Below are 24,258 nucleotides of genomic sequence, written 5' to 3'. Positions count from 1 at the left end.
GTGTTACCTAAAAAAATAACAATTACTCACTAGTGAAATGTGCGTAGCATTTACAGCAGACATATGGCTGAATCCTATGTGTGCTTACTCTGAATCACGTCCCACTAGGTCCAACAAGATCTATTCCCATGTAGGCTTATTTTGGATTGCCCCAAGCATATATTTAAGTCACTGAATTGAACCAAATAGACATGCAGCTTGATCATACGCACACTGATCCTGAAGAAGATTTGACCATGTTTATTAATTTTTTTAGTAGACATGGGTTCCAATAGGATTCACTCTTAATCTCGAATAAATTTATTCCGTCAAGAGTTCCTCGCTCATGACCTCGTGGTCCAATTCCACGCACATCAATCCTGTCACTGGGGTCAATGTCACTTTCTTCCAAGTAACTTAACATACACTTACTCAGAATCAAGTCAGTGGAACCAAAAGGGGCTTACTCTATGCGTCCACAATATATACACAGCAGCCACGCCCTGTGACCCGGATCCTACGCACGCCGGCCCTGTGACCACTGGGCCTTACTCTCGAGTAACCTTACACTCGTCTACTCGGAGAAGTTTGTTATCAGGCTTCAAAGTTCCGCAAGAATCTTTTGGGGGGGCTTCTGTTACAGCAGAATAGATTAATTACAGACAAATTAAACGTGCGCTGAATCGCAGGGCCACCATCACGCGCACACCCCTCACCAGCGCGACTCGGGTAGGGAAATCAAGGGCTGCAGCCAACCAAGACCTGCTCGGAGTAGTCCCAACGAAATAAAAGGGCGTGACTAATTCAGGTCCGTTAATTCCCACTGTTCTGCTCCGAGTAGGACTTGGTTGGCGGCAATCTTCTCCCCCTACCCCGCCGCATCTCCCCGAAGCCCCGTCGCGTCCGAAGCGGCTGGAAGGAGTTGCAAAGCTGCCGCCTCCCCCCCGCCGAGCCAGAGGGCAACAGGCGAGCCAGCCTGGTCCGCGAGACGCACCTGCTGAGGCGGCGGCAGGCCCAAGCGGCTGTGGCAGTGGCGTCGTCGTCGACGGCGGCGGCCCCGGGCCCGGCTGCTGCCCGTCCTCCCCGAAGATGAGCCTGAAGTCGAACTCGTCGTTGGCGCCGCCGCAGTTTGCCGCAGTCATCGGGGGGCGGGTGGGGAGCCCTGACCCCGCCGCCGCGCCGGGCTTCGTTGGGCTGGGCTGAGGCGAGGACAGGGGGCTGGGAGCGAGGGGGGGACGAGGAGGGGGGGAAGGGGGGCAGGGCGGGCGGGCTGCGGCGCCCCCCGTCAGGGCCGCCTCATAGTACTGCGTAAGAGAGGAGGAGGAAGAAGGGGAGGCGGCAGAAGCAGCGCTCCGGGCGGCGAAAAAGCGGCTTCTTCTTCCACGGTTTGGCGGCGGCAACGGCGACTCGGCGTCCTCGCAGCTCCTGAACTCCCGCCTGTCACTCACAAGTGCCGGAGGGGGGGAGGGGAGGGGAAAGGCGACTAGAAGCCGCGGCGGAGGCCACGCCTCCCGGGTCTCCGCGCGCCGGGCCACGCCCACTCCCCTCACGCGGCACCTCCGCCATCGCGCCACGCCCATTTCGAGCCCTGCGCTCGCTTATTGGTTGGCGAACGGAGAAAAGAGACAAGAGTTTTCAGGGGCGCAAACAGTGCGGGCTTATTGGGGTTTTTTTTCTTTTCTTTTTACATCTTCCTTTGCTTGATTAGTATATCCTATTGATTATTTGGGGTTGTATTCTCAAAATTTAAGAAACATTTATTTAAAAACAACACTGTATGCATACACAGAGGTGGAGCCTCTTGGCTACAATCGGGCTCACCAAATTAGGATTGCAGACATTTGCCTGGGAATAAATCCATTTAATTTTTAAGGATTAAATCTAGGTTGCATTGTGCTACTGTGCAAATTGTTATAGCACAATCTTAAGTGAACATAAACTTCAGCAGATGTATGAAATGTAATGCTCTGTTGCAGTTATATTGGACTGCATCCAACATTAGTCATGCTCAGAGTAGTTAAAGCATTCGCAGTAGGGAATAAAACTATTGTTTCTCTTTTGTAGACCCAAATGAAAATAGCAGAGCCACACAAACAGCTTGATTACACGCACAGAGCGCTATCTTTCTGTTACAGGTCCAGAACTCTTTTTCACCCAGATCCTTGCATTAGCAGCACCACTGCTCCCACTATGCATATCTACTCAAAACTAAACAGAGCAAGGCCGAATGTTGGTCAACAGCAAAAGATTCCACAAATGACACATTATCATGAGCAAGCTTTGGACTGCTCCAGACCTCCTCATCAGCCTGACAGGGTGTGTTAGGCTGACAGAGAGTGACTGAGGCAATCTGAGCAACATGCTCAGTAAGGATTTGAATCCTCGTCTTCCATACCCCAGTCTTAAACTCTAACCATTTTACACAGCACTGTTTCTTTATTTACTCGGATTCCAGTACAGCGACATACAATCAATTAAAATAAGACTGGGTGCACGCTTACGGAAAGAGACTACCTAAAAAGCATGGGGATAGAAATGTAAAGGAAAATGTTATTTGGGGTGGCGGGAAATACGCTTTAAATGTATAGTATTTAACGTGAAACCTGCTTATAACTTCTCTACTTTGAGCCCAGAATGAGGGGAACAGAGGTATGATCACCGCAAAGCCATGCAACCTCTTAAGAAATCTGCTTTTCGTTTTAGAGTTGCTGTTTGTATGCCGTTTTACATTGATTCCTATGTACTTCCAAAGCTCTAGTCCCTCATCAAGAGGATTCGAACCGCAATAAGTAGCCGGAAGTGTCTTTGTCAACCACAGGCACTGGGCCCTTAAAGAGCAGTTCACTCCACCCGCCAGCTGTCCGCTGCCCTAGCTTTACTGGCACGCGCGGGCCCCGCCTCCTTTTTACGTCACGCTCTCGTCGCAGCCAGTCTCTCGCAGCCGTTGCTTTTTAGCTTAGCCACACCCGTCAGCCTCTCCTTCCGCCCGTCAGGAAAGACTTTTGTCCCCGGGGCTCCTCCCTCGCCCTTCTCTCGTCTGGCTTTCCCTACGCAAGCTAAAGCGGTTTGCCCGGTGACGTAAAAAAACGGCCAGAACATTTTCGCCTCGTGACTAGAAACCAGTAGGAATTGTGGGTTCAGCTGTTTTGGTGGACTACGACTCCCATCATCCCTAATGGTCGCGCCGCGCTCACTGAGTCTGACGGGAGCTGTGGTCCAACAATGTCTGGTTTAAAGAGACCTCCTGACTTTGCCCTTTTGGGGAGCGAACTCGCTTGTTTTGTGAATGCAGCACTAGCATCTGTCCCCGGGCACACCAGATGGTTTATGCCCGTTTAGTTAGATTCTGAGATGACTCAAGCCAAGCCTCGACGGGAAAAGATGAAGGTGCCTCCGAGTATATAGAGAGTGCCTTTTCTGAGCTCCTGTTGACAGCACTGGCCTAATCCTATTTCCCAAGAAGTAAGTCCGACTGAGTTTAGTGTTATTACTCTTTAAAAAAACACAGTACCTGGAACAACTCATCGGGATCCCCACAAATTATTATTTATTTAAAAGTATTCTAATAGCTCTTCATAAAAAAAATACAGGGTGGTGGGAAATTGTGAATAAAATAAATTCATACAACATATAAACTCACAAATAAACAACAAAACACAGCAAGACAAAACAACCCCAGCTCCTGAAAATTTGAAAACGTTCCAAAAAACACCTATAATCTAAAAGGTCTGTCTTTTCGGCTGGGAACTCTGCCATCAAGTAATTCCTCAGTACACATTTGGCGCCTTCTCCCTCCCCATGCCATCAAAGAACCTGAATTTGCACCATGAACTGCTCAGAGCACTCTGCAGGTCAATAAGTTGCAGCCACACTTGGAATGTACTTGTGTACAATTCTGGTTGCTTTTTGGTTAAGAGGTAATGGGGAACATGATAGAGGTGCAAAACATTGTACAGGGTGTAGAGAAAGTATTATTGGAACCCAGTGAGGCCATCAGGTGGAGCTGAATGTGGGACAATTCAGGACAGACAAAGGGAAGTAGAGTACTTCGTAATTTAGGATGAAGGCATTATGACACTGACCGTTTTATTTTCAATTCCTTTCCTACTGCTCCCTAACATGGAATTTACCTTTCTTAAAAATTCACTGTACTGATTAGATGGACCACTGGTATGATTCTGCAGGTCTTTCTTTTTGTTCTAAAATTGGATGTTTTTCTGAGCTGGTATCTGCCCTCAGACACCTTCCTTAGCTCACCTGCAGCTGTACAAATAAAGCTATTCTCTCTTTCTGTCCTCCCTGCCCCCCCCCCCCTTTTCACTGTTGTGTCTCAAGGGATCTGCTGCAGATCACCAGATGGGGACTTTATGTTTTTTTCAAAGCACTTGGATTATTTTAAGTGCTAAACAAATTAGAAAGAAGGGGTGGGCCTGAGCCAATGAGGCAAAAGCACAAGTGATAATGGCAGCAGGGAGGGAGGGTGGGGAAAGTACTGCTTGAAAGAGAAGCTTGATCAAGCATCTTTTTCTTAAGATCGGGGGGGGGGGGGGGAGAGAGACGGAATACTCAGTGATGCCATCACTTTGGCATACTGTATATGTCCAGACTCCTATTCAGCAAAATAAGCAGAAGGGTTCCCAAATGCAGCCAGGCTGGCTTAACATATTTTAAACTTTAAGAAGAAGCACTCTTTGAAGTGGGGAGGAAGATGCTAGTATTCTACAAGCAGGGCTAAGCTCAAAAGAATCCCCTTTTCAAGCAGTCTTGCAAAAGGTGGGTTGGATTGGGGGCCTGGTTTTGCCTATCTACTTCTCTTGAACAGCAGGATGCTTGTAAAATACTAGCAACTCTCAGTCTCTCCACCAGCACCCCATGAGGAAGGGAGTGCATTGTTGCAATGCCTTTCTTTCTGCCCAGGTGGAGGAGGGAGGGAGAAACCAAGATTTTACAAGGCTCCTGCTCAAGAGAAGCAAATGAATACGCTCCCTATTGTCTCTTTCAGTGCCTATTGAGGATCATTCTTTTTTCAACAAGCTTTTATTTGGAGAGTTCCCTCCCAGTCTTGTATCTATTTGAAATTGTTTTTATTGTTGACATTTTTATTGTTAAATCACTTTAAGAGGTTTGATAGGAAGTGATTCATAAATTGAATGGAAAAAATAAATCTGAAAAGGTATGTGTGCTTGTAAGATCGTTAACTCCAGAGTCTAGAATTATTATTGCAATGTTGAACATCTTCCAGTAAGAGGGAAACATTGCAGTTGTGTTACTGTAGCTGGGACCTTTCATTTATTTCTCTATTTTTACTATTTGGAGTTGACTTGCACTTCTCGTTAAGGAATTTCTTAAAACAGTGACATCCTCAAGGCAACTTTTGACTGTTATGCCAGATGAAATAAGAGCCCCAACTGTCACTGCCTGCCAACAAGCAATTTCAAAAGAATGGTTCCAAAATCCATGGACAGGCAATACCTTTATTAGGTCCACCTAAACTGTCACAAAATACTTAGTGAGTGGGCTTTTGAGTTCTTCAGAACACCTCAGCAGGCTGGATGTTAAGCAAAGTGAGGGAGAGGGAGAAAAGCTGGTTTGATGTTGAATCCACAAAGCCTGTTTCATTAGCCCCTTGGTGTGACATGATTACATAGAGATTTGCATTTGAGTTGAAATAAAAAAATTAAGGTCATATATATATATATATATATATATGCAGGTTTTGGTGTCCTCGGGTGTCTTCCCGTGTAAAAGTTGGGGTGTCTAGGCGACGTTTCGACGAGGTCTCACTCGTCATCTTCAGGCTGGTGCTTTCGGCTTCTTGTTACTGGAACAGAGCAGGATCTCAGTGTTTGAGTTCCTATAAATACTGTTGAGGAGGTGTGGTGTATAGCCTCCAATGTTCTGGGCAGAGAGGAGGTTCCCAGGCTAGTGTGCCTTTTCTTCTTTTGTTCCTTAACTACTTGAGGGATATCTTGAGTGATTTCTTGAGTGATTTCCTGAATCCCACTTAGGTGGGTCATTAGGTGTGGATTAGTTGCTAAAGCCTTCGTGTCTTGAACTCTTGAACTTTGTGAAGAGTTTTTCTGAGAAGATGGCTGTACTGCACTTGGTTGTGCTCTGGCTTGGCTTCGTGTATAGGGGCGAGCTGTGGTTTTGTGGCCTGTGCCAGCCAGATCTGTGTAGGGATTGCAGGGGGGTGCAGCATCCGGAGGTGCCACCCTGGTTTGGCTACTGGATGGTGTCTGTAATTTATCTGTGGAGAGGGTCTGGGTTTGGGTCTGGTGTGGTTGATTGGTGATGGCGTTCTGTGTGCCTCTGGATCTGGTGTCAGATTTTGTGGGGAGGGCTAATTTCCAGATGTCTGGCAAGCGGGATGTGTCGTCACGCTTGTTCATGTTGTGAGGGTGTTTCTCTATCTCGATGGCTTCCATGATTATTCTCTTGTGGTGATGTTCCATGTTAAAGAGCAATTTGGAATCTGCAAAATTAATTTCGTGTCCTGTTTCTTTCATGTGTTGGAAAAGAGAGGAAGTTTTTTCTTCTTTTTTGACGGCATTCTTGTGTTCTGCGATCCGTGCATTTATTCGTCTGTTTGTTTGTCCAATGTACGTGGCTGGGCAGACTTTGCAGGGTATTTCATAGACCCCTTGGTTTTCCAACTGAATTTTATCCTTGGGGTTTCTGAGGATATTGGCTATTTTTTGGTTGGTGCAAAAGGCTGTTTTGATATTGTGTTTATGGAGGATTTTGCTAATTTTATCTGTAGTGCCCTTGATATAAGGAAGGAGGGCTATGCCATTGTTTTCTTCTGTGTCTTGGTTTTTGGGGGGTGTTTCTTTTTGGATTAGCTTCGTAACCCTGTTTTGCTGGTATCCATTGGCAATTAACACATTTGAGAGATTCTGTAACTCAGTTGTCAAGTGGTCTTCGTCAGCCAGGCGTTTGGTTCTGGAGATGAGAGTCTTGGCTACGGAGTTTATTTGTGCAGGGTGGTGGTGTGATTGTGCATGTAAGTAGCGGTTGGTGTGTGTTTTTTTCCGGTAGATAGTGTGTCCTAGGGAGCCATCAGGTTTTTTGTAGATTAGGACGTCAAGGAAGGGAAGTTGGTTGTTGGCTTCTATTTCCATAGTGAATTGTATTTTGGGGTGTAGGCTGTTGAGATGTGTGAGGAAGCTATCCAGTTTTTCCTTCCCGTGTGGCCAAATTACAAAGGTGTCGTCAACATATCTGAGCCAAAGTTTGGGTTTGTGTTCTGACTTGTCTAAAGCATTGGTTTCAAAGTGTTCCATGTACAGGTTAGCGATGACCGGTGAGAGGGGTGATCCCATAGGTGCTCCTTCTATCTGTTTGTATCTTTGTCCATTGTGGATGAAGTACGTGTTGGTTAGGCAGTGGTTGGTCAGGTCCAAGATGTATTCGGGGGGATTGTATTTGTTTTGAATGGCTGTCAAGGCTTCATTAATGGGCACTTGTGTGAAGAGAGATACAACATCGAAGCTCACAAGTAGGTCATTGGGTTGTAGGTTTTGCTTCTTTATTGTTTCTATGAACTGGAAGGAGTTTGGAACGTGTGAAGAGATGGATTCTGCATAGGGCTGAAGTTGCTTGGCGAGAAATTTAGCGAGATTTTGTAGAGGTGAGCCTATGGAGCTGACTATTGGTCTGAGTGGTGTTCCTTCTTTGTGTATCTTGGGGAGGCCGTAGAGTTTGGGGCATCTGGATGATTTTTCTCTGGGGATGATTCTTAGCTGGATTTCTTCACTGATAGGAGAGGCTTTTATTTTGGATTTGGTGGTTTTTTCCAGATAGGTGGTGGGATCTGTTTTTATAGGTTGGTAGGTAGGGTCTTGGAGTAGATTTGATAGTTTTGTTTGGTAGTCTGATGTGTTCATCACAACAGTGGCATTACCTTTGTCTGCTGGGAGAATGATTATGTTGTTGTCTTTCCTCAGGTTGGTGAGTGCTTTCTGTTCTTCTTTGTGTAAATTGCTTCTGGGTGGTTTGCTGGAGCAGAGGATGTTGGTGACTTCAAGTCTGATTTTATTGGCTTCATCTGGATTGATTTTGGTTAGGCTAGCTTCGACTCCGCATATGATGTTTTCCGTGGGGATGCGTCTCGGGGCGACTGCAAAGTTGAAACCTTTGGAGAGTACTTTGGTTTCAGTTGAGGTGAGGATCCTGTCTGATATGTTATGTACTGTTTGTTTCATGGGTTGTTGTGGAGGGTGGCTGGGCTTCTGGCGTTTCTCTAGTTTGTGGAGTTTGTTGGTGTGTGTGTCTGTCTTGTGTGAGGTCTCCGTTTCAGCTCTCCAGACGGCTAGTTGTTTGCATTTGTCCCAGAGTGCAGGGTGGATTTTGTTACAGAGTTTGAGGTGAAGAGTGAGTAGATCTTTGTTGGTTTGGTTTAGTAGGTATCTTTTCTTGTGTAGTTCGTTTCTGATTAGAGATAGTTCAGTTCGTTTCAGGATCCTTTCGGTAGCTGGGGTTTTAGAGTGGAATTTAAGTTGGAAGCATGTGGGAATTAAGTTGTTGTCTCGGCAGTTGCGTAGGAACAAGAGATCACATAAGATGGTGGCTCTTCGGATTTCTAGTTTCTCGTAGGTTCTTGTCAGCTGGAAGGTTTCCTCCCCGTAGAGGTGAGATATTTGCTTTCGTAGATTTTCACGGGTACAGGAATGCAGGTTTTGGTGTCCTCGGGTGTCTTCCCGTGTAAAAGTTGGGGTGTCTAGGCGACGTTTCGACGAGGTCTCACTCGTCATCTTCAGGCTGGTGCTTTCGGCTTCTTGTTACTGGAACAGAGCAGGATCTCAGTGTTTGAGTTCCTATAAATACTGTTGAGGAGGTGTGGTGTATAGCCTCCAATGTTCTGGGCAGAGAGGAGGTTCCCAGGCTAGTGTGCCTTTTCTTCTTTTGTTCCTTAACTACTTGAGGGATATCTTGAGTGATTTCTTGAGTGATTTCCTGAATCCCACTTAGGTGGGTCATTAGGTGTGGATTAGTTGCTAAAGCCTTCGTGTCTTGAACTCTTGAACTTTGTGAAGAGTTTTTCTGAGAAGATGGCTGTACTGCACTTGGTTGTGCTCTGGCTTGGCTTCGTGTATAGGGGCGAGCTGTGGTTTTGTGGCCTGTGCCAGCCAGATCTGTGTAGGGATTGCAGGGGGGTGCAGCATCCGGAGGTGCCACCCTGGTTTGGCTACTGGATGGTGTCTGTAATTTATCTGTGGAGAGGGTCTGGGTTTGGGTCTGGTGTGGTTGATTGGTGATGGCGTTCTGTGTGCCTCTGGATCTGGTGTCAGATTTTGTGGGGAGGGCTAATTTCCAGATGTCTGGCAAGCGGGATGTGTCGTCACGCTTGTTCATGTTGTGAGGGTGTTTCTCTATCTCGATGGCTTCCATGATTATTCTCTTGTGGTGATGTTCCATGTTAAAGAGCAATTTGGAATCTGCAAAATTAATTTCGTGTCCTGTTTCTTTCATGTGTTGGAAAAGAGAGGAAGTTTTTTCTTCTTTTTTGACGGCATTCTTGTGTTCTGCGATCCGTGCATTTATTCGTCTGTTTGTTTGTCCAATGTACGTGGCTGGGCAGACTTTGCAGGGTATTTCATAGACCCCTTGGTTTTCCAACTGAATTTTATCCTTGGGGTTTCTGAGGATATTGGCTATTTTTTGGTTGGTGCAAAAGGCTGTTTTGATATTGTGTTTATGGAGGATTTTGCTAATTTTATCTGTAGTGCCCTTGATATAAGGAAGGAGGGCTATGCCATTGTTTTCTTCTGTGTCTTGGTTTTTGGGGGGTGTTTCTTTTTGGATTAGCTTCGTAACCCTGTTTTGCTGGTATCCATTGGCAATTAACACATTTGAGAGATTCTGTAACTCAGTTGTCAAGTGGTCTTCGTCAGCCAGGCGTTTGGTTCTGGAGATGAGAGTCTTGGCTACGGAGTTTATTTGTGCAGGGTGGTGGTGTGATTGTGCATGTAAGTAGCGGTTGGTGTGTGTTTTTTTCCGGTAGATAGTGTGTCCTAGGGAGCCATCAGGTTTTTTGTAGATTAGGACGTCAAGGAAGGGAAGTTGGTTGTTGGCTTCTATTTCCATAGTGAATTGTATTTTGGGGTGTAGGCTGTTGAGATGTGTGAGGAAGCTATCCAGTTTTTCCTTCCCGTGTGGCCAAATTACAAAGGTGTCGTCAACATATCTGAGCCAAAGTTTGGGTTTGTGTTCTGACTTGTCTAAAGCATTGGTTTCAAAGTGTTCCATGTACAGGTTAGCGATGACCGGTGAGAGGGGTGATCCCATAGGTGCTCCTTCTATCTGTTTGTATCTTTGTCCATTGTGGATGAAGTCCATTGTGGACAAGACAGACACACACACCAACAAACTCCACAAACTAGAGAAACGCCAGAAGCCCAGCCACCCTCCACAACAACCCATGAAACAAACAGTACATAACATATCAGACAGGATCCTCACCTCAACTGAAACCAAAGTACTCTCCAAAGGTTTCAACTTTGCAGTCGCCCCGAGACGCATCCCCACGGAAAACATCATATGCGGAGTCGAAGCTAGCCTAACCAAAATCAATCCAGATGAAGCCAATAAAATCAGACTTGAAGTCACCAACATCCTCTGCTCCAGCAAACCACCCAGAAGCAATTTACACAAAGAAGAACAGAAAGCACTCACCAACCTGAGGAAAGACAACAACATAATCATTCTCCCAGCAGACAAAGGTAATGCCACTGTTGTGATGAACACATCAGACTACCAAACAAAACTATCAAATCTACTCCAAGACCCTACCTACCAACCTATAAAAACAGATCCCACCACCTATCTGGAAAAAACCACCAAATCCAAAATAAAAGCCTCTCCTATCAGTGAAGAAATCCAGCTAAGAATCATCCCCAGAGAAAAATCATCCAGATGCCCCAAACTCTACGGCCTCCCCAAGATACACAAAGAAGGAACACCACTCAGACCAATAGTCAGCTCCATAGGCTCACCTCTACAAAATCTCGCTAAATTTCTCGCCAAGCAACTTCAGCCCTATGCAGAATCCATCTCTTCACACGTTCCAAACTCCTTCCAGTTCATAGAAACAATAAAGAAGCAAAACCTACAACCCAATGACCTACTTGTGAGCTTCGATGTTGTATCTCTCTTCACACAAGTGCCCATTAATGAAGCCTTGACAGCCATTCAAAACAAATACAATCCCCCCGAATACATCTTGGACCTGACCAACCACTGCCTAACCAACACGTACTTCATCCACAATGGACAAAGATACAAACAGATAGAAGGAGCACCTATGGGATCACCCCTCTCACCGGTCATCGCTAACCTGTACATGGAACACTTTGAAACCAATGCTTTAGACAAGTCAGAACACAAACCCAAACTTTGGCTCAGATATGTTGACGACACCTTTGTAATTTGGCCACACGGGAAGGAAAAACTGGATAGCTTCCTCACACATCTCAACAGCCTACACCCCAAAATACAATTCACTATGGAAATAGAAGCCAACAACCAACTTCCCTTCCTTGACGTCCTAATCTACAAAAAACCTGATGGCTCCCTAGGACACACTATCTACCGGAAAAAAACACACACCAACCGCTACTTACATGCACAATCACACCACCACCCTGCACAAATAAACTCCGTAGCCAAGACTCTCATCTCCAGAACCAAACGCCTGGCTGACGAAGACCACTTGACAACTGAGTTACAGAATCTCTCAAATGTGTTAATTGCCAATGGATACCAGCAAAACAGGGTTACGAAGCTAATCCAAAAAGAAACACCCCCCAAAAACCAAGACACAGAAGAAAACAATGGCATAGCCCTCCTTCCTTATATCAAGGGCACTACAGATAAAATTAGCAAAATCCTCCATAAACACAATATCAAAACAGCCTTTTGCACCAACCAAAAAATAGCCAATATCCTCAGAAACCCCAAGGATAAAATTCAGTTGGAAAACCAAGGGGTCTATGAAATACCCTGCAAAGTCTGCCCAGCCACGTACATTGGACAAACAAACAGACGAATAAATGCACGGATCGCAGAACACAAGAATGCCGTCAAAAAAGAAGAAAAAACTTCCTCTCTTTTCCAACACATGAAAGAAACAGGACACGAAATTAATTTTGCAGATTCCAAATTGCTCTTTAACATGGAACATCACCACAAGAGAATAATCATGGAAGCCATCGAGATAGAGAAACACCCTCACAACATGAACAAGCGTGACGACACATCCCGCTTGCCAGACATCTGGAAATTAGCCCTCCCCACAAAATCTGACACCAGATCCAGAGGCACACAGAACGCCATCACCAATCAACCACACCAGACCCAAACCCAGACCCTCTCCACAGATAAATTACAGACACCATCCAGTAGCCAAACCAGGGTGGCACCTCCGGATGCTGCACCCCCCTGCAATCCCTACACAGATCTGGCTGGCACAGGCCACAAAACCACAGCTCGCCCCTATACACGAAGCCAAGCCAGAGCACAACCAAGTGCAGTACAGCCATCTTCTCAGAAAAACTCTTCACAAAGTTCAAGAGTTCAAGACACGAAGGCTTTAGCAACTAATCCACACCTAATGACCCACCTAAGTGGGATTCAGGAAATCACTCAAGAAATCACTCAAGATATCCCTCAAGTAGTTAAGGAACAAAAGAAGAAAAGGCACACTAGCCTGGGAACCTCCTCTCTGCCCAGAACATTGGAGGCTATACACCACACCTCCTCAACAGTATTTATAGGAACTCAAACACTGAGATCCTGCTCTGTTCCAGTAACAAGAAGCCGAAAGCACCAGCCTGAAGATGACGAGTGAGACCTCGTCGAAACGTCGCCTAGACACCCCAACTTTTACACGGGAAGACACCCGAGGACACCAAAACCTGCATTCCTGTACCCGTGAAAATCTACGAAAGCATATATATATATATATATATATATATATAATGTTCATAAATGTACCAACCAAGTGCATACATAGATGTGTGGACCACATGTCTGGAGCAGCACAGGAGGACCGCCCTGAAACCATTTTGACTCCCAAACTGACCAAATGTTTTCTCTGCAAGGAGGGAGGGGGGAGCCTCCCCATCGTCTTTTTGTTCACAAATCCTGTTTTAAGGGTATGTCTGTGTATGAATAGGGTGAGCCTGTGAACTAAGTAAGGGCTCAGGAACTAAGTATTTGTCATTACAAAAGACTAACCAGGCTCCCCAGGGTATCCAATCAAGTGACCATTAACAGGTCTGCCAGACAGGAGATAAACAACGCACTCGGATTTCTGTTGTAGACCACCCTTTCTGTAATGTTGGTATGATGTATCTGGGGGTGGGGTGTTGGACTCCAGGGCGGGCAATTTAAAATGTAAGGGCAGACACACCTTTGTTCTGGATCCTCCTTTCCTGCATGTGAGGGGAGCACCCTGTTGCAACAGTTCAATAAAGATCAGGCTTACGAGCTGCTTTGCTTCTCAATATTTTCTGGTTGGCTTCTGTTATTTTCTCCAACCGATGGAGAACCTACAAAGGACTCTATAAGGGCTGTTGTGTCTCCCATAAGGGAATAAGGGCAGATTTTTGTTTATTACAGAGTACTACCTGAAATTTATTTCTAACCCTACTCTTAGAGCCACCTTAACTAATCTAAAGGTGCCAACTGCAATTTTAGAATAGCTTTTTCAAAAAAAATCTCTCATGATTTTAGTCTCTGCCCTTGCAGCAGTAGTTCTATAGAGGACATGCCACATTATTTTATTGCCGTTTTCGGCAGTTAATACAGATTTTTCAGATCCAGCTGGGAAAGCTAATTGGTCTGAATGGCAGAAAATTGATTTTTCTGCCAGCCTCTTATAATCAAGAGACCCTATTAGCAGTGGCTGAATTCACCATGGCAGGCCTCTAAAGTGAGAACCTATTTTCTCTTCTCAGCAGTATGAGAAAGAAATAGATTTTGTTGCTACAGTGAACATTTTCTTTTGTTGCAATTATTTCTTTTTTTTCATTATTGTTCTCTGATGTGACTCTTGGCTGAAACAGTATAGACTGCTGGTGAGTTTTATGTTCACTTAATAATCATAAGGCACTATCTTGTAAGTGTTCTTTTCACTGCCTTTGCTATTGGGTGGAAAACGTTAACATCAGAAAAAAGTCCAGTGTCCATCTGTATTAGAAGATGAGTGATAATATCCCAATACTTTGACTAATTTATTTCCTAATACTCTTATTTCAGTAGTTACTCTTGAGTAATCATGCGTATATTAAGGGTCAAACTGGTTTCATTTTAAGAGATGTTTTAAAATGTAAGATAGCACTAAAATGAAATACAGGGTTGTCTTTAGTAGTGTGAACAGCTGTCCCTATGATTGACTGTGGTCCTCATTGTGTGGACTTAAGATAAGATACAGGGCGGGGGTGGGGGCAGGGGCAGGGTGGGTTTTCTAAACCATGCACACTATTTTAGCATAAGAACATTACTGCCATATCCATCTTTTTATATTAATCTAAAAACTGTTCACTGCACATAGAAAAATTATATTAAATAAATTCCATCTTATTGTTAGAATGATCTTTTTCTTTTTTTGAGGGGACAGGTTTATTGCTCAGAAAAGTGATTGGGCTCGAAAGAGAAGCAAAAGTGTAAATATCGCATTGTTGATTCCCAACTGTGTAATGTGATATGAACTGTAAGAACAGCTGCCATATCATTTAACAGCAAAAGAACCAGATTAATTAAAATATAGCTGTTTGAATTTGCTGAATGTGATGATCTGTATATGCAGCAATGAGATGATTACAGCTAGGCTGAAGCTGATGCTATTAGAAACAGTCTCACAATAATCTGACTTAATTTAGTTTTCTCCCCACCCTGTAGTTTAAAACTACAGTATAACCTGACTGTCACTAAGTAAGGACAGGATGAGTAACCCATCCTCTTCCTCCCCTCTCCACATTCCGTTTCAGGCCAGTTGTGATTTTTCCTCATGATCATCTATGTCCAGCTCAATATTTTAGTTTGGTTCAGTAATATAGTTTTGGTTCAGTAATAACAACAATTTATGGAAGAGGAACAAACTTTCTGCTTCCACAGACCTGCCTAGCCTCCTCTCAATTCTGGCATCTTAATGCAGTATGCCCAGGATTCATTAAACCACAGCTTTCTGCTATGTCCAAATTAGGAGACTGCAGTTTAAGCACTAGCTAGATCCCCGATTGGCAAACCATGATTTGCAATCCTGGGTTATAGTCGAAACTTAAACCCACAATTTCCCATTTTGCATATGTTGTAGGGCTGGCCCAAGATGTTTTGCCACTAGAGATGCCACATCCCCTCATCTTATTCCTTGTACAGAAGCCAACTAGATCTGTAGCTGAATCCTACTTCAGCACTAATGATGAGAGAGTACACTACACTTCAGTGTACAATGATGGCAGTAGACTAGCTTAAGGGCTGCAGAGCACAAGACATGTAGTTCATGCAGCTCTGTTCTCCAACACCTCACTTGATCTCCCCACCCCACTCCCCAGACACCTGCTGCCTAAGGCAGCTGCTTCACTCTGCCTAATGGTAAGGCTGATCCTGAGATACTGGTGTGATGACCTCTAACAACATTGTATTAAGCCATGAGAGAGCCTAAGCACTATATTTCTCTCTCTCTCTTAGGAGACAGCCTAAGCACTGAATTGAGGTAGTGGGCTTTTACCCCACTCTTTTGCTGAAAGTGCTCCCCACATGGCTTACAAAGATTGTAAGACAATCCCTGCCCTCAGGCTTACAACTGAAAAGACATGACAGGAGAGGAAAGGAGAATGAGGAGGGAGGGGAAAGCAAGCTCAGGCAGTGGTTCTGAAAGTGACAGCTCTTAAACCAAGCAGCTGGAGTGGAAACAGTCCAGGTGGTCTGAATGGAATAGTACAACTAAGTGACAATTGAGTGTCAAAGCAGAGTGTCAAAAGCAGCTGTCTCTCAGTAGAGGCCATTGAATAGCCTTGCTGAATATCCCCCCCTGCTCTGCAGTCTGATGGAATTGGTGCTGTTAGTTAACAATTTAAATTGACCAATCCAACTAGATTGTGGATGTCTCAGGCAAAAACCCTTTTGCTTCAACTGGAGAGTTTTTTTCAACTGGAGACTGTTTTTAACCTGTGTTGTTGCTGCTGTGTTGTTGACTTGATGAGATGCCCTTGTGAATATAAACATGACATTGGACTCCAATTCCTATCAGTCCCAGGCAGCATGGCCAGTGATCAGAAATGATGAGAGTTGTAGTTCATCAACATCTAGAGGGCACCACATTGGCTACCCCTTCTTCCACCCATTTTGATAGAATATATAGTAGATTTTAGCTCTTGCTAATCTTCCAACCACACCGTGACATCTGAACTGGCCTCCCTCTGCATTTGATCCAGACTTTGCCACATTGGATCTCTCACACATTCCAGGGGCAATATGTGGCGTGCAGTAAAGACTGCAGCAGTTCTCCTAGTGCCAGGACTCTGATGTAGGTACAGGAAAATCCCTCTTGTTCTTTAGTGAATATCAACAAAGTTGTGTTTGCCTGGGATGCATAGACTGGTAGCTACTCCAAAGCAATGCTGGGTGTGTCCTCAGCTTCAGATTATAGTTCCATTATCTGCAGGAAGGCTAGGCTCAACATTTAGCACTATTTTCCCCTCAGGTGTGTGAGAAGTTATTATTACTATTTCCAACAGTCTCTTACTCCAAAGGAAATGCCTGGTTGGCACAGGTGTGGCTTTGCTTGACAATAGAACCTCACCTGAAGCACTCAGAAGGCCTCCGGTTTTAGTCTGGAAATATCAGAATGGCAGCTTTGCCAATGGAAACCCAGCCAAAGCAGTCTCTTTGTGGGAAACATGGCCTGAGGTAATTAAGCTTCGACAACTCCTTCTGAAGAGCAGGCAAAGTAGAGCAAGAAACAAACGAGAGGCACAATCCAGCAGCCAGGAAAACCCTTTTGAAATGAGCAGGAATATTACTGGTGAATTAGGCCCTCAAATGCTAAGTAGGCAAAGACTGGGAAGCCTCATGCCTGAGGGGCCAAATGTGGCCCCTCCAGGCCTCTCTGTCTGGCCCTCAGAACTCTTCCCAGGCCATGTCCCCTCTCCCCAGGCTGTGCTACTTCATTCCCTGAGTGTTTCTGCCAGGCTGGAATGTGCCCTTGAACTCTCATAGTGTTTCTTGCTTGCCTTGGTGGAGGATGAAGAGAGGAGTATCTGAGCAGGTGTAGAAGCAAGCATACTGTATAAAGATTTAAAAAATCACATTTGTTTCTCTGTGCACTTTTTCCTCTGGCCCTGCTCACCACTGGCATGTGGCCCTCAGCTCTCACCCCTAAAGTATTCCAAAAGTATATAATAACCTTACAGTGCAATCCCATACCTGTATATTCATCCAGATGCAAATTCTACTGAGTTGAGGGGAAGGCTTGCTTCTGAGCAGACATGACTAGGGTTGTACTGTTAGCGTCTTGGGAATGGGGAACCTGTGGACCTTCAGATGCTGTTGGACTCCAACTCCCACCAGCCTCAGCCAGCATGGCCAATGCTCAGGGTTGATGGGAGCTGGAGTTCAGCAATGCCTCTGAAGGGCTGCAGGTTCCCCATCCCTGCTTAGGAGAGTCGGTCTTCCTTGGGAAGGCTGTTGCATAACACGGGTGCTGCTATTGAAACCCCACCCCCCACCCTCTGGTGATAGCCAGCATCACTCCATTTGGTGGAGGCACTCAGGTACATATGTGACAAGGTATTTTTTTCAGGTAATGCATAAAATTACAGGAAGCCTAAACTGAAAAGTGTTACAGTTTGGGTTTATATAACCTGATGTCACAAACAGTCCAATTACATATTTTAACCACCTTTCTTACGCAGCATGTATGCTCACATGCCATAACAGCGATCTCTCATGCCCTTACCCAAATGAAGTTGACCTTATTTTCTCCATCTTCCTTGGCCCAGACAGGATCCGGGTTGATGCACATCTCTTCAGATGAGACAGGCTGTTATCAGCAACTTCTGATGCAACAGTTAGTCAAGGAGCCAAAGAAGACAACTCGCTCTCTTCTCAAGGAAGCTCACAACTTCAACAAGGGCACTCATTCAAGCCGGACCAGCAGCTTGCCTCTCTGATCTACTATGCATTCCCACTCAAAATATTGACTGTTACAAATTAATAATTTATATAAGAAATATATCAATAAATCCAAGGTTATATACCTAAAGTTACTGGTAACCAACGGGTATAACTAATCTGCTTGGTCTCTTAAGATCAGTCAACCCAAAATTTGTCCTTTTGTTTTCAGAGCTGTGCACAGAACATATGAAGAAAGCGTGTGAAAGAAGCTTTTGGGGGCTCAGAGTTTTTCTAAAGCAACATTTTAAAAAGATGCTGGTGAAATTCATCATTTTAAATACACACACACATTTTTATTGATTTTCACAATAAGCAAAATCATTACATTAAAGAAAAAGAAATAAAATGAAACATTTAAAATAGCTGTATACACTTAGTATTAAATCCACATTGTGGGATTACTTGAATCCCCCGACTTCCCTCCACTCCCTCCCCTGGTTCCTTTGTATTATCTTCATTTATGCATGTCAAAGTCTTTATCTCTAATTACCTCCAAATTTAAACATTATCCATAGCATTACAAGTGTTTTTAAAATCCTGCCAATGTATTCACTTCCTTACAGTGCTTTTGTAAATATGCAAGAAACATTTCCCATCCTTTTTTATATTTCTTACCATCTTGATTTCTAAGTTTCCCAGTTAGTTTAGCCATTTCCGCATATTCCATTAACTTAATTTGCCAATCTTCCTTAGTGGGGACTAGCAATATTTGAGCGGCCGTTGTTGGATACCGTATTTTTCGCTCCATAAGGTGCACCTGACGATAAGGCGCACCTACTTTTTTGGGGGGGGGGGGGATTCAAGGGGAAAAAAATATGCGGCTCTTGGGGGCTTTTGCGGGAGGTGGAGGAAGTGAGAGAGCCTCGCTCTGTCCCTTCCCGCACCTCCCGCAAAAGCCAGGATAGCCGCACGAAGCCTCCCCAGGGCAGCAGGATGAAGGCTCCCCGCTGCCCTGCGGAGGCTTCGCAGGCTACCCCAGAGCTGCTCAACCCAAAGAGCAGGTCGGGGAGCAGTGGAAAGGCTGCGCACAGCCTTCCCGCTGCTCCCCGGGGCTGGTGGTGGTGGAAGCGTGGCTTTCCCCCACCGCCAATCCCACAAGCTCGGGGAGCAGCCTTTCTTTACATTTCACTTATTTTCCCTTGTTTTGTACACCTTTGCCAATTTAATCATTGTTAAATACCACCTATACATCATTTTCATATAATTCTCTTTAAATAAGGTTGTTGTTGTTGTTTAGTCGTTTAGTCGTGTCCGACTCTTCGTGACCCCATGGACCAGAGCACGCCAGGCACTTCTGTCTTCCACTGCCTCCCGCAGTTTGGTCAAACTCTTTAAATAAGGTACAGGCCGTAAATTTTATATCATTCTTCCATAGTATTTCCCAATCTGCCATTTGAATATTATTTCCCACATCTATTGCCCCCTTTATCATAACACACTTGACCTCTTCATCCTTAGTTTCCCATTCCAACAATATATTATAGATTTTTTATAATAATTTTCTATTATTTCTCTCTGGAAATTTGAAATTTCATAGGTGAATCCTTTCTTTTTATCATTTTTAAATACTTCATTTAACTGAAAATATTATAACCAATCTGATACCTTCCCTTTTATTTCTTGAAATTCCTTCGATTTTAATTGATTATCAATTTCTGTTAACAGCTCTCTATATGTTGCCCAATTAGTTGTGAAATTCAGCATTCAAGGGAGTTCTACGTTCAGCACAGAAGGTCATAGGTGACTTTTATTTAATGCACGACATCTGGTTGTTTTAATAATTCCCTTGGCTAATTGCCAGCGCAACGGTGAAACATGAAACTCCTGGCACAAGTAAATAATGCCAACTTGGAGAGAGGAAGAGAGGGTAAAGTATACAGCACTGAAGCTTTGCCTCAACAGCTGGCCCCACTCAAGAATTAAAATCTTTACTGTTAGTTGAAGCATTTGTTTAAAAAAGCGGGATTTCATAGTCATAACTTTTTTTTTTTTTAAGAGTTCAGATGAGATGTGAGAAGATGCTGTCAAATGCAGACTCTCCAGAGTGCCTCTGCTATTGACTTTGCCTTTTCTTAAAAATATATATACTAAATTTCTGATCAATGGGACATTTGTCCTACAGCAATAATAGCGACCCACAAGGTGAGCCCGGATGAAAATATATCCCACATAAAACTCAGAGAGGCCATGGAGTCTCTCATAAGCACTTTTTATGGCCTTCCTTAGGAAGTTTAACAGCTCCTCAGAAGTTGCAGGGGTAAGATTAGCCTACTTGAGTCCTGTTACCTCCCCCCACCCTGTCTCACACACACCTTGGTACATTTCTGATATGAAACAAACACTGCCTTTCTTTATTGTTGGGTTAGCAGTCTACCGCACAAAGCAGACATTACTTCATAAAGTTCTCTGCTGTTTTATATTTCTGAGATTATTAAGGGGCAGACAAAAATGGCTGTTTCCTTACAGGGTCTGCCTCTGTGTACAGGTCAATTTGAGAACCAAGGGGCCTAATGATTGAGGCCCAGATTTTAATATCTCCTTTGGCTTACTTCACAAACAAAAGCTCCAACCAAGAAACTGAAGTAATTTTTTTAAGGGAGAAAAGAAATGAAACATGGGATAGAAAATAGGGTTGCCATGTGTCCTCTTTTTCCAGGAAACATGCTCCCCCCCCCCATGGCAATCCATAGTTAAAAGGTAAAGGTAAAGGGACCCCTGACCATTAGGTCCAGTCATGGCCGACTCTGGGGTTGCGGCGCTCATCTCGCTTTACTGGCTGAGGGAGCCAGCATACAGCTTCCAGGTCATGTGGCCAGCATGACTAAGCTGCTTCTGCCAAACCAGAGTAGCGCACGGAAACGCCATTTACCTTCCCGCCAGAGCGGTACCTATTTATCTACATGCACTTTGACGTGCTTTCGAACTGCTAAGTTGGTAGGAGCAGGGACCGAGCAACGGGAGCTCACCCCGTCGCGGGGATTCGAACCGCTGACCTTCTGATCGGCAAGTCCTAGAATCTGTGGTTTAACCCACAGCGCCACCCGCATCCCATAGTTAAAAGTAGAAGTCGGCAAATGTGTCCTCTTTTTTGCTCTTCAAAATATGGCAACCCAACTATATGGTTCACGATATGGCACACTCGTATACGCACTAGTAATTATTCACTGAAAACTATTAATGAAGATAGTTCCTGCTCCACCCCTTAATCAAAGGATATCTAAATGAAAAATATCTACCTGTGATAAAAAAAAAATTAGATCATTGCAGTGCCTTTCATCAACTGAACTGTTCTCTGCGATCTTAACAATTGCGGCTCTTTATTCTGGTGCCAGCTGAGAAGTTTGCATAAGGTGAAGATAAAACAGTGGAGACCTTGAAAGGGTCAAAGGAGGGAAAAAACAAGGAAGCAAAACTCAGTCATATCTAGAAAGTATAAAGTAACAACAGATAAGTGGCTTAAGATCCAGTATTGAAAGATATTATAACCAAGTAGGGCCTAAGTTATGAGGTATCCAATGAAACCATATTCAGAGTAAACACATTAAAATCAATGGAGTCAAGTGTGTTATTTCAATGGGACTACTCAGAGTAAACCTAATTTTAGATATCACCAGTTGGGTGTATATAGAAAAACATAAGGACCAGGACTTGCTATGGGTACTTTCTCCTGCATCTAAAGCTTATCTTACCCTCTCCTCTGCAATATGTTTGGCAAGTGTACTGGGCATTAAATTGAACCTTGATTTGCCCTGTCTTGGTCATCCCAACATGCTTGAGGCATGCTGTCCACTTCTGAGTTTATTTTTATTTTTGGAGTACTCCAAGTACATTTAGCCCTGCCTTAGAAGAAGAAGATGATGATGATGACGACAACGACATTGAAATAGAGTACATAGCCCCCAGGGAGGGGTGGGGTTAGTGATGTCACCTATTTCTAGCCAATCAGCACTGTGCACAGCCTGCCTTTCTATAAATTCATTAGTATTATTTAATCGACTAATACAAAATATTTACAGGTGACTTACTCTCTCCAGACCACATACCTCACTGGTCCTCCTTCGCCCCCTGAATGGTTTTGCCTGACTGGCATGTGCCCTTGAGCTCTGCTAATGCCCCTTGATTGACTGGATAGACAATACAGGAGTGTGCATGTGTGTAAAACTAGCGTACAACACAAAGATATATTTACAATCATTGCTCCACCCGCTTTTGCCTTTAGCCCTGCCCAGCATAGGCATATGGCCCTTGGAAGTGAATGTGGCCCTTGGGCTGAATTTTTTTTCCTGCCTCTGGCCTAGCCTACCCCACAGGGTTATTGTGAGGATAAAATGAGTTTGCCTCCCAATCCCAAAGCAGGTAGTCGCTCCTCAGAAGGCATGTGTGTGTAGCTGATTCTCTCCACACACAGCTACATCTGTGTGTGTGTGTGTGTGTGTGTGTGTGTGTGTGTGTGGAGATCCAGCCGCGGTCTCCCTTTTTATGATCCCACCCAGGCCAAGGGGCCTGCGGAAACCTCTTGCCTCCTTCATTTTTTTTGTACCTTTTGATCAAAGCGTCCTATTTGATCCTGCTTAGGTGACGTGAGTCAAGGGCAGCAAGCGCTTGTTCTAAAAAGGAAGCCAGCTGGGGGAAAGTCTCAGCTAGCAGAACTGTATGTACCCACGAATTCCGCCAAGGCAATGGCATCGAGTGGTTCTCGTCTCTGACATGCTTCTGCTTGGCAGAAAATGCCGGAGACAGCAACAGCTGCCTTGCTCTCCTGCAGACTCTAATCCGCCAGGTTTACACAGTTGTTGGAGGAAGATTAAAGGCAAAAGCCATAAAAAAAAGAAGAGGAGGAGGAGGCACTGATTGGGGAAGCTGTTCAAGTTCTGTAACAAAGGTAGGCCTATGTGCCTGCTGCTCATCGCCTCTGACTGCCATGCCAAATAAGTGCTCATAATTGAAATAGGATCCAGAGGGCTGCCGTTTTTGTTTTGATTTGTATCTTACCACCTCTGCCACTGTGCTTTTAATGCCAGCTTTCCATGTAGAAATTCAAGCATGTTGCATCCCCCCTTTCCTTAAAGTTTCTACCCCTGTAATAATCAGGAAGTGGTATCTGTAGATCACATTCTTTTGTTTCTATGCTGGAGTTTGGCAGCAGACGAATGGCCCATTGCTGACCAAACTATTGGGAAGGTCCATTCAATCCTACGTTAAATATCTAATGGAAGGTACAAGCACACAGTGGCAAAATTTCTGTCGGCAGCAGGGAGGCCAAGAGAACAACTCAGCACTTGAAACTGGAAGGACCATCTTCAAGGATTAACTTGAGAGTATTGTAGTTTTATATGATAGTTTTTAATGTTGTACTTCACAATCTGTTTTGCTCCAAGATTCTTGTGTACTGTATGCTTTATTATTTTTGCTCTATTGACTGTAAGAAATTGATTGATGTCGAAATGGCTGCAATGCTAAGCACATTACTTACTTTTGAGTAGAGACGGGTGGATCTGTTGATTTTGGTTTGCCTCGTTTTTTCCAATCTCAAGTTCAGTTTGCCACATTTCCACATCCGTTTGCAATTTTTTTAAAAACAAAGTCTTCACAAAAATATGTCAGCATCTTAGTTTGCATTTCTCCTAATATAGTCATAGTTTCCTGCCATTTTGCCTAACAAGCCTTTTCCTGTATGATTGTGCATTTCCATATGATTCTCATTAATATGCATTTATTTTGGTTTGCAAAATTCAAAGAACTACAAATTTCAAAGAATAGATGTTTACTGTTTTCTCGTAGTTTTGGGCAAGTGAGAATTAGGTAGGTTTACAAAAAAATAATAATTCAAGAGCCAAACTAAATTTCCCCACCATTTGTAAGTAAAAATGCATCAAAAATTACATATGGTGAATTGTGGATACATACTTTTATGTTTTATTTTTCTGAACATAACTGAAATAATTATTTTGAAAAAGTATAATGGGGAACGCATATGACTGTACATCTATTATATGCAAGTCCAGCCTGAATCTGACTGATTTCAAGGGGATAGTTAAGTACACGTCCTCAAATCTCCCCTGTTGAAATCAGGGCGATTAAGAAATGCTTAACTTTAGG

At 44.1% G+C, this 24,258-nt stretch overlaps 1 protein-coding gene and 1 long non-coding RNA gene across 2 annotated transcripts in view; one reads left to right on the top strand and one right to left on the bottom strand.

The window, feature by feature from the left end:
• The window catches only part of NFATC3 (nuclear factor of activated T cells 3), a 50,682-nt gene extending 49,169 nt beyond the window's left edge, over nt 1–1,513 (bottom strand). Inside the window, exon 1 of the mRNA XM_083452612.1 lies at nt 974–1,513. Within this exon, the coding sequence (XP_083308738.1) occupies nt 974–1,121 (148 nt within the window). The 5' untranslated portion in view covers nt 1,122–1,513. The remainder of the gene's footprint in view (nt 1–973) is intronic.
• A 963-nt stretch (nt 1,514–2,476) lies between these two features.
• On the top strand, nt 2,477–18,292 carry LOC310683107. The gene is made up of 2 exons (XR_014514285.1): nt 2,477–3,441; nt 17,985–18,292. It is a non-coding gene; the product is annotated as an uncharacterized lncRNA (long non-coding RNA).
• The last annotated feature ends 5,966 nt before the right edge of the window (nt 18,293–24,258 follow it).

The sequence above is a fragment of the Podarcis tiliguerta genome (assembly GCF_965153285.1).
Source record: "Podarcis tiliguerta genome assembly, chromosome: 8".
Lineage (NCBI taxonomy): Eukaryota > Metazoa > Chordata > Lepidosauria > Squamata > Lacertidae > Podarcis > Podarcis tiliguerta.
The sequence above is the reverse complement of the archived record's forward strand: the minus strand, read 5'-3'. Positions and strand labels throughout refer to the sequence as shown.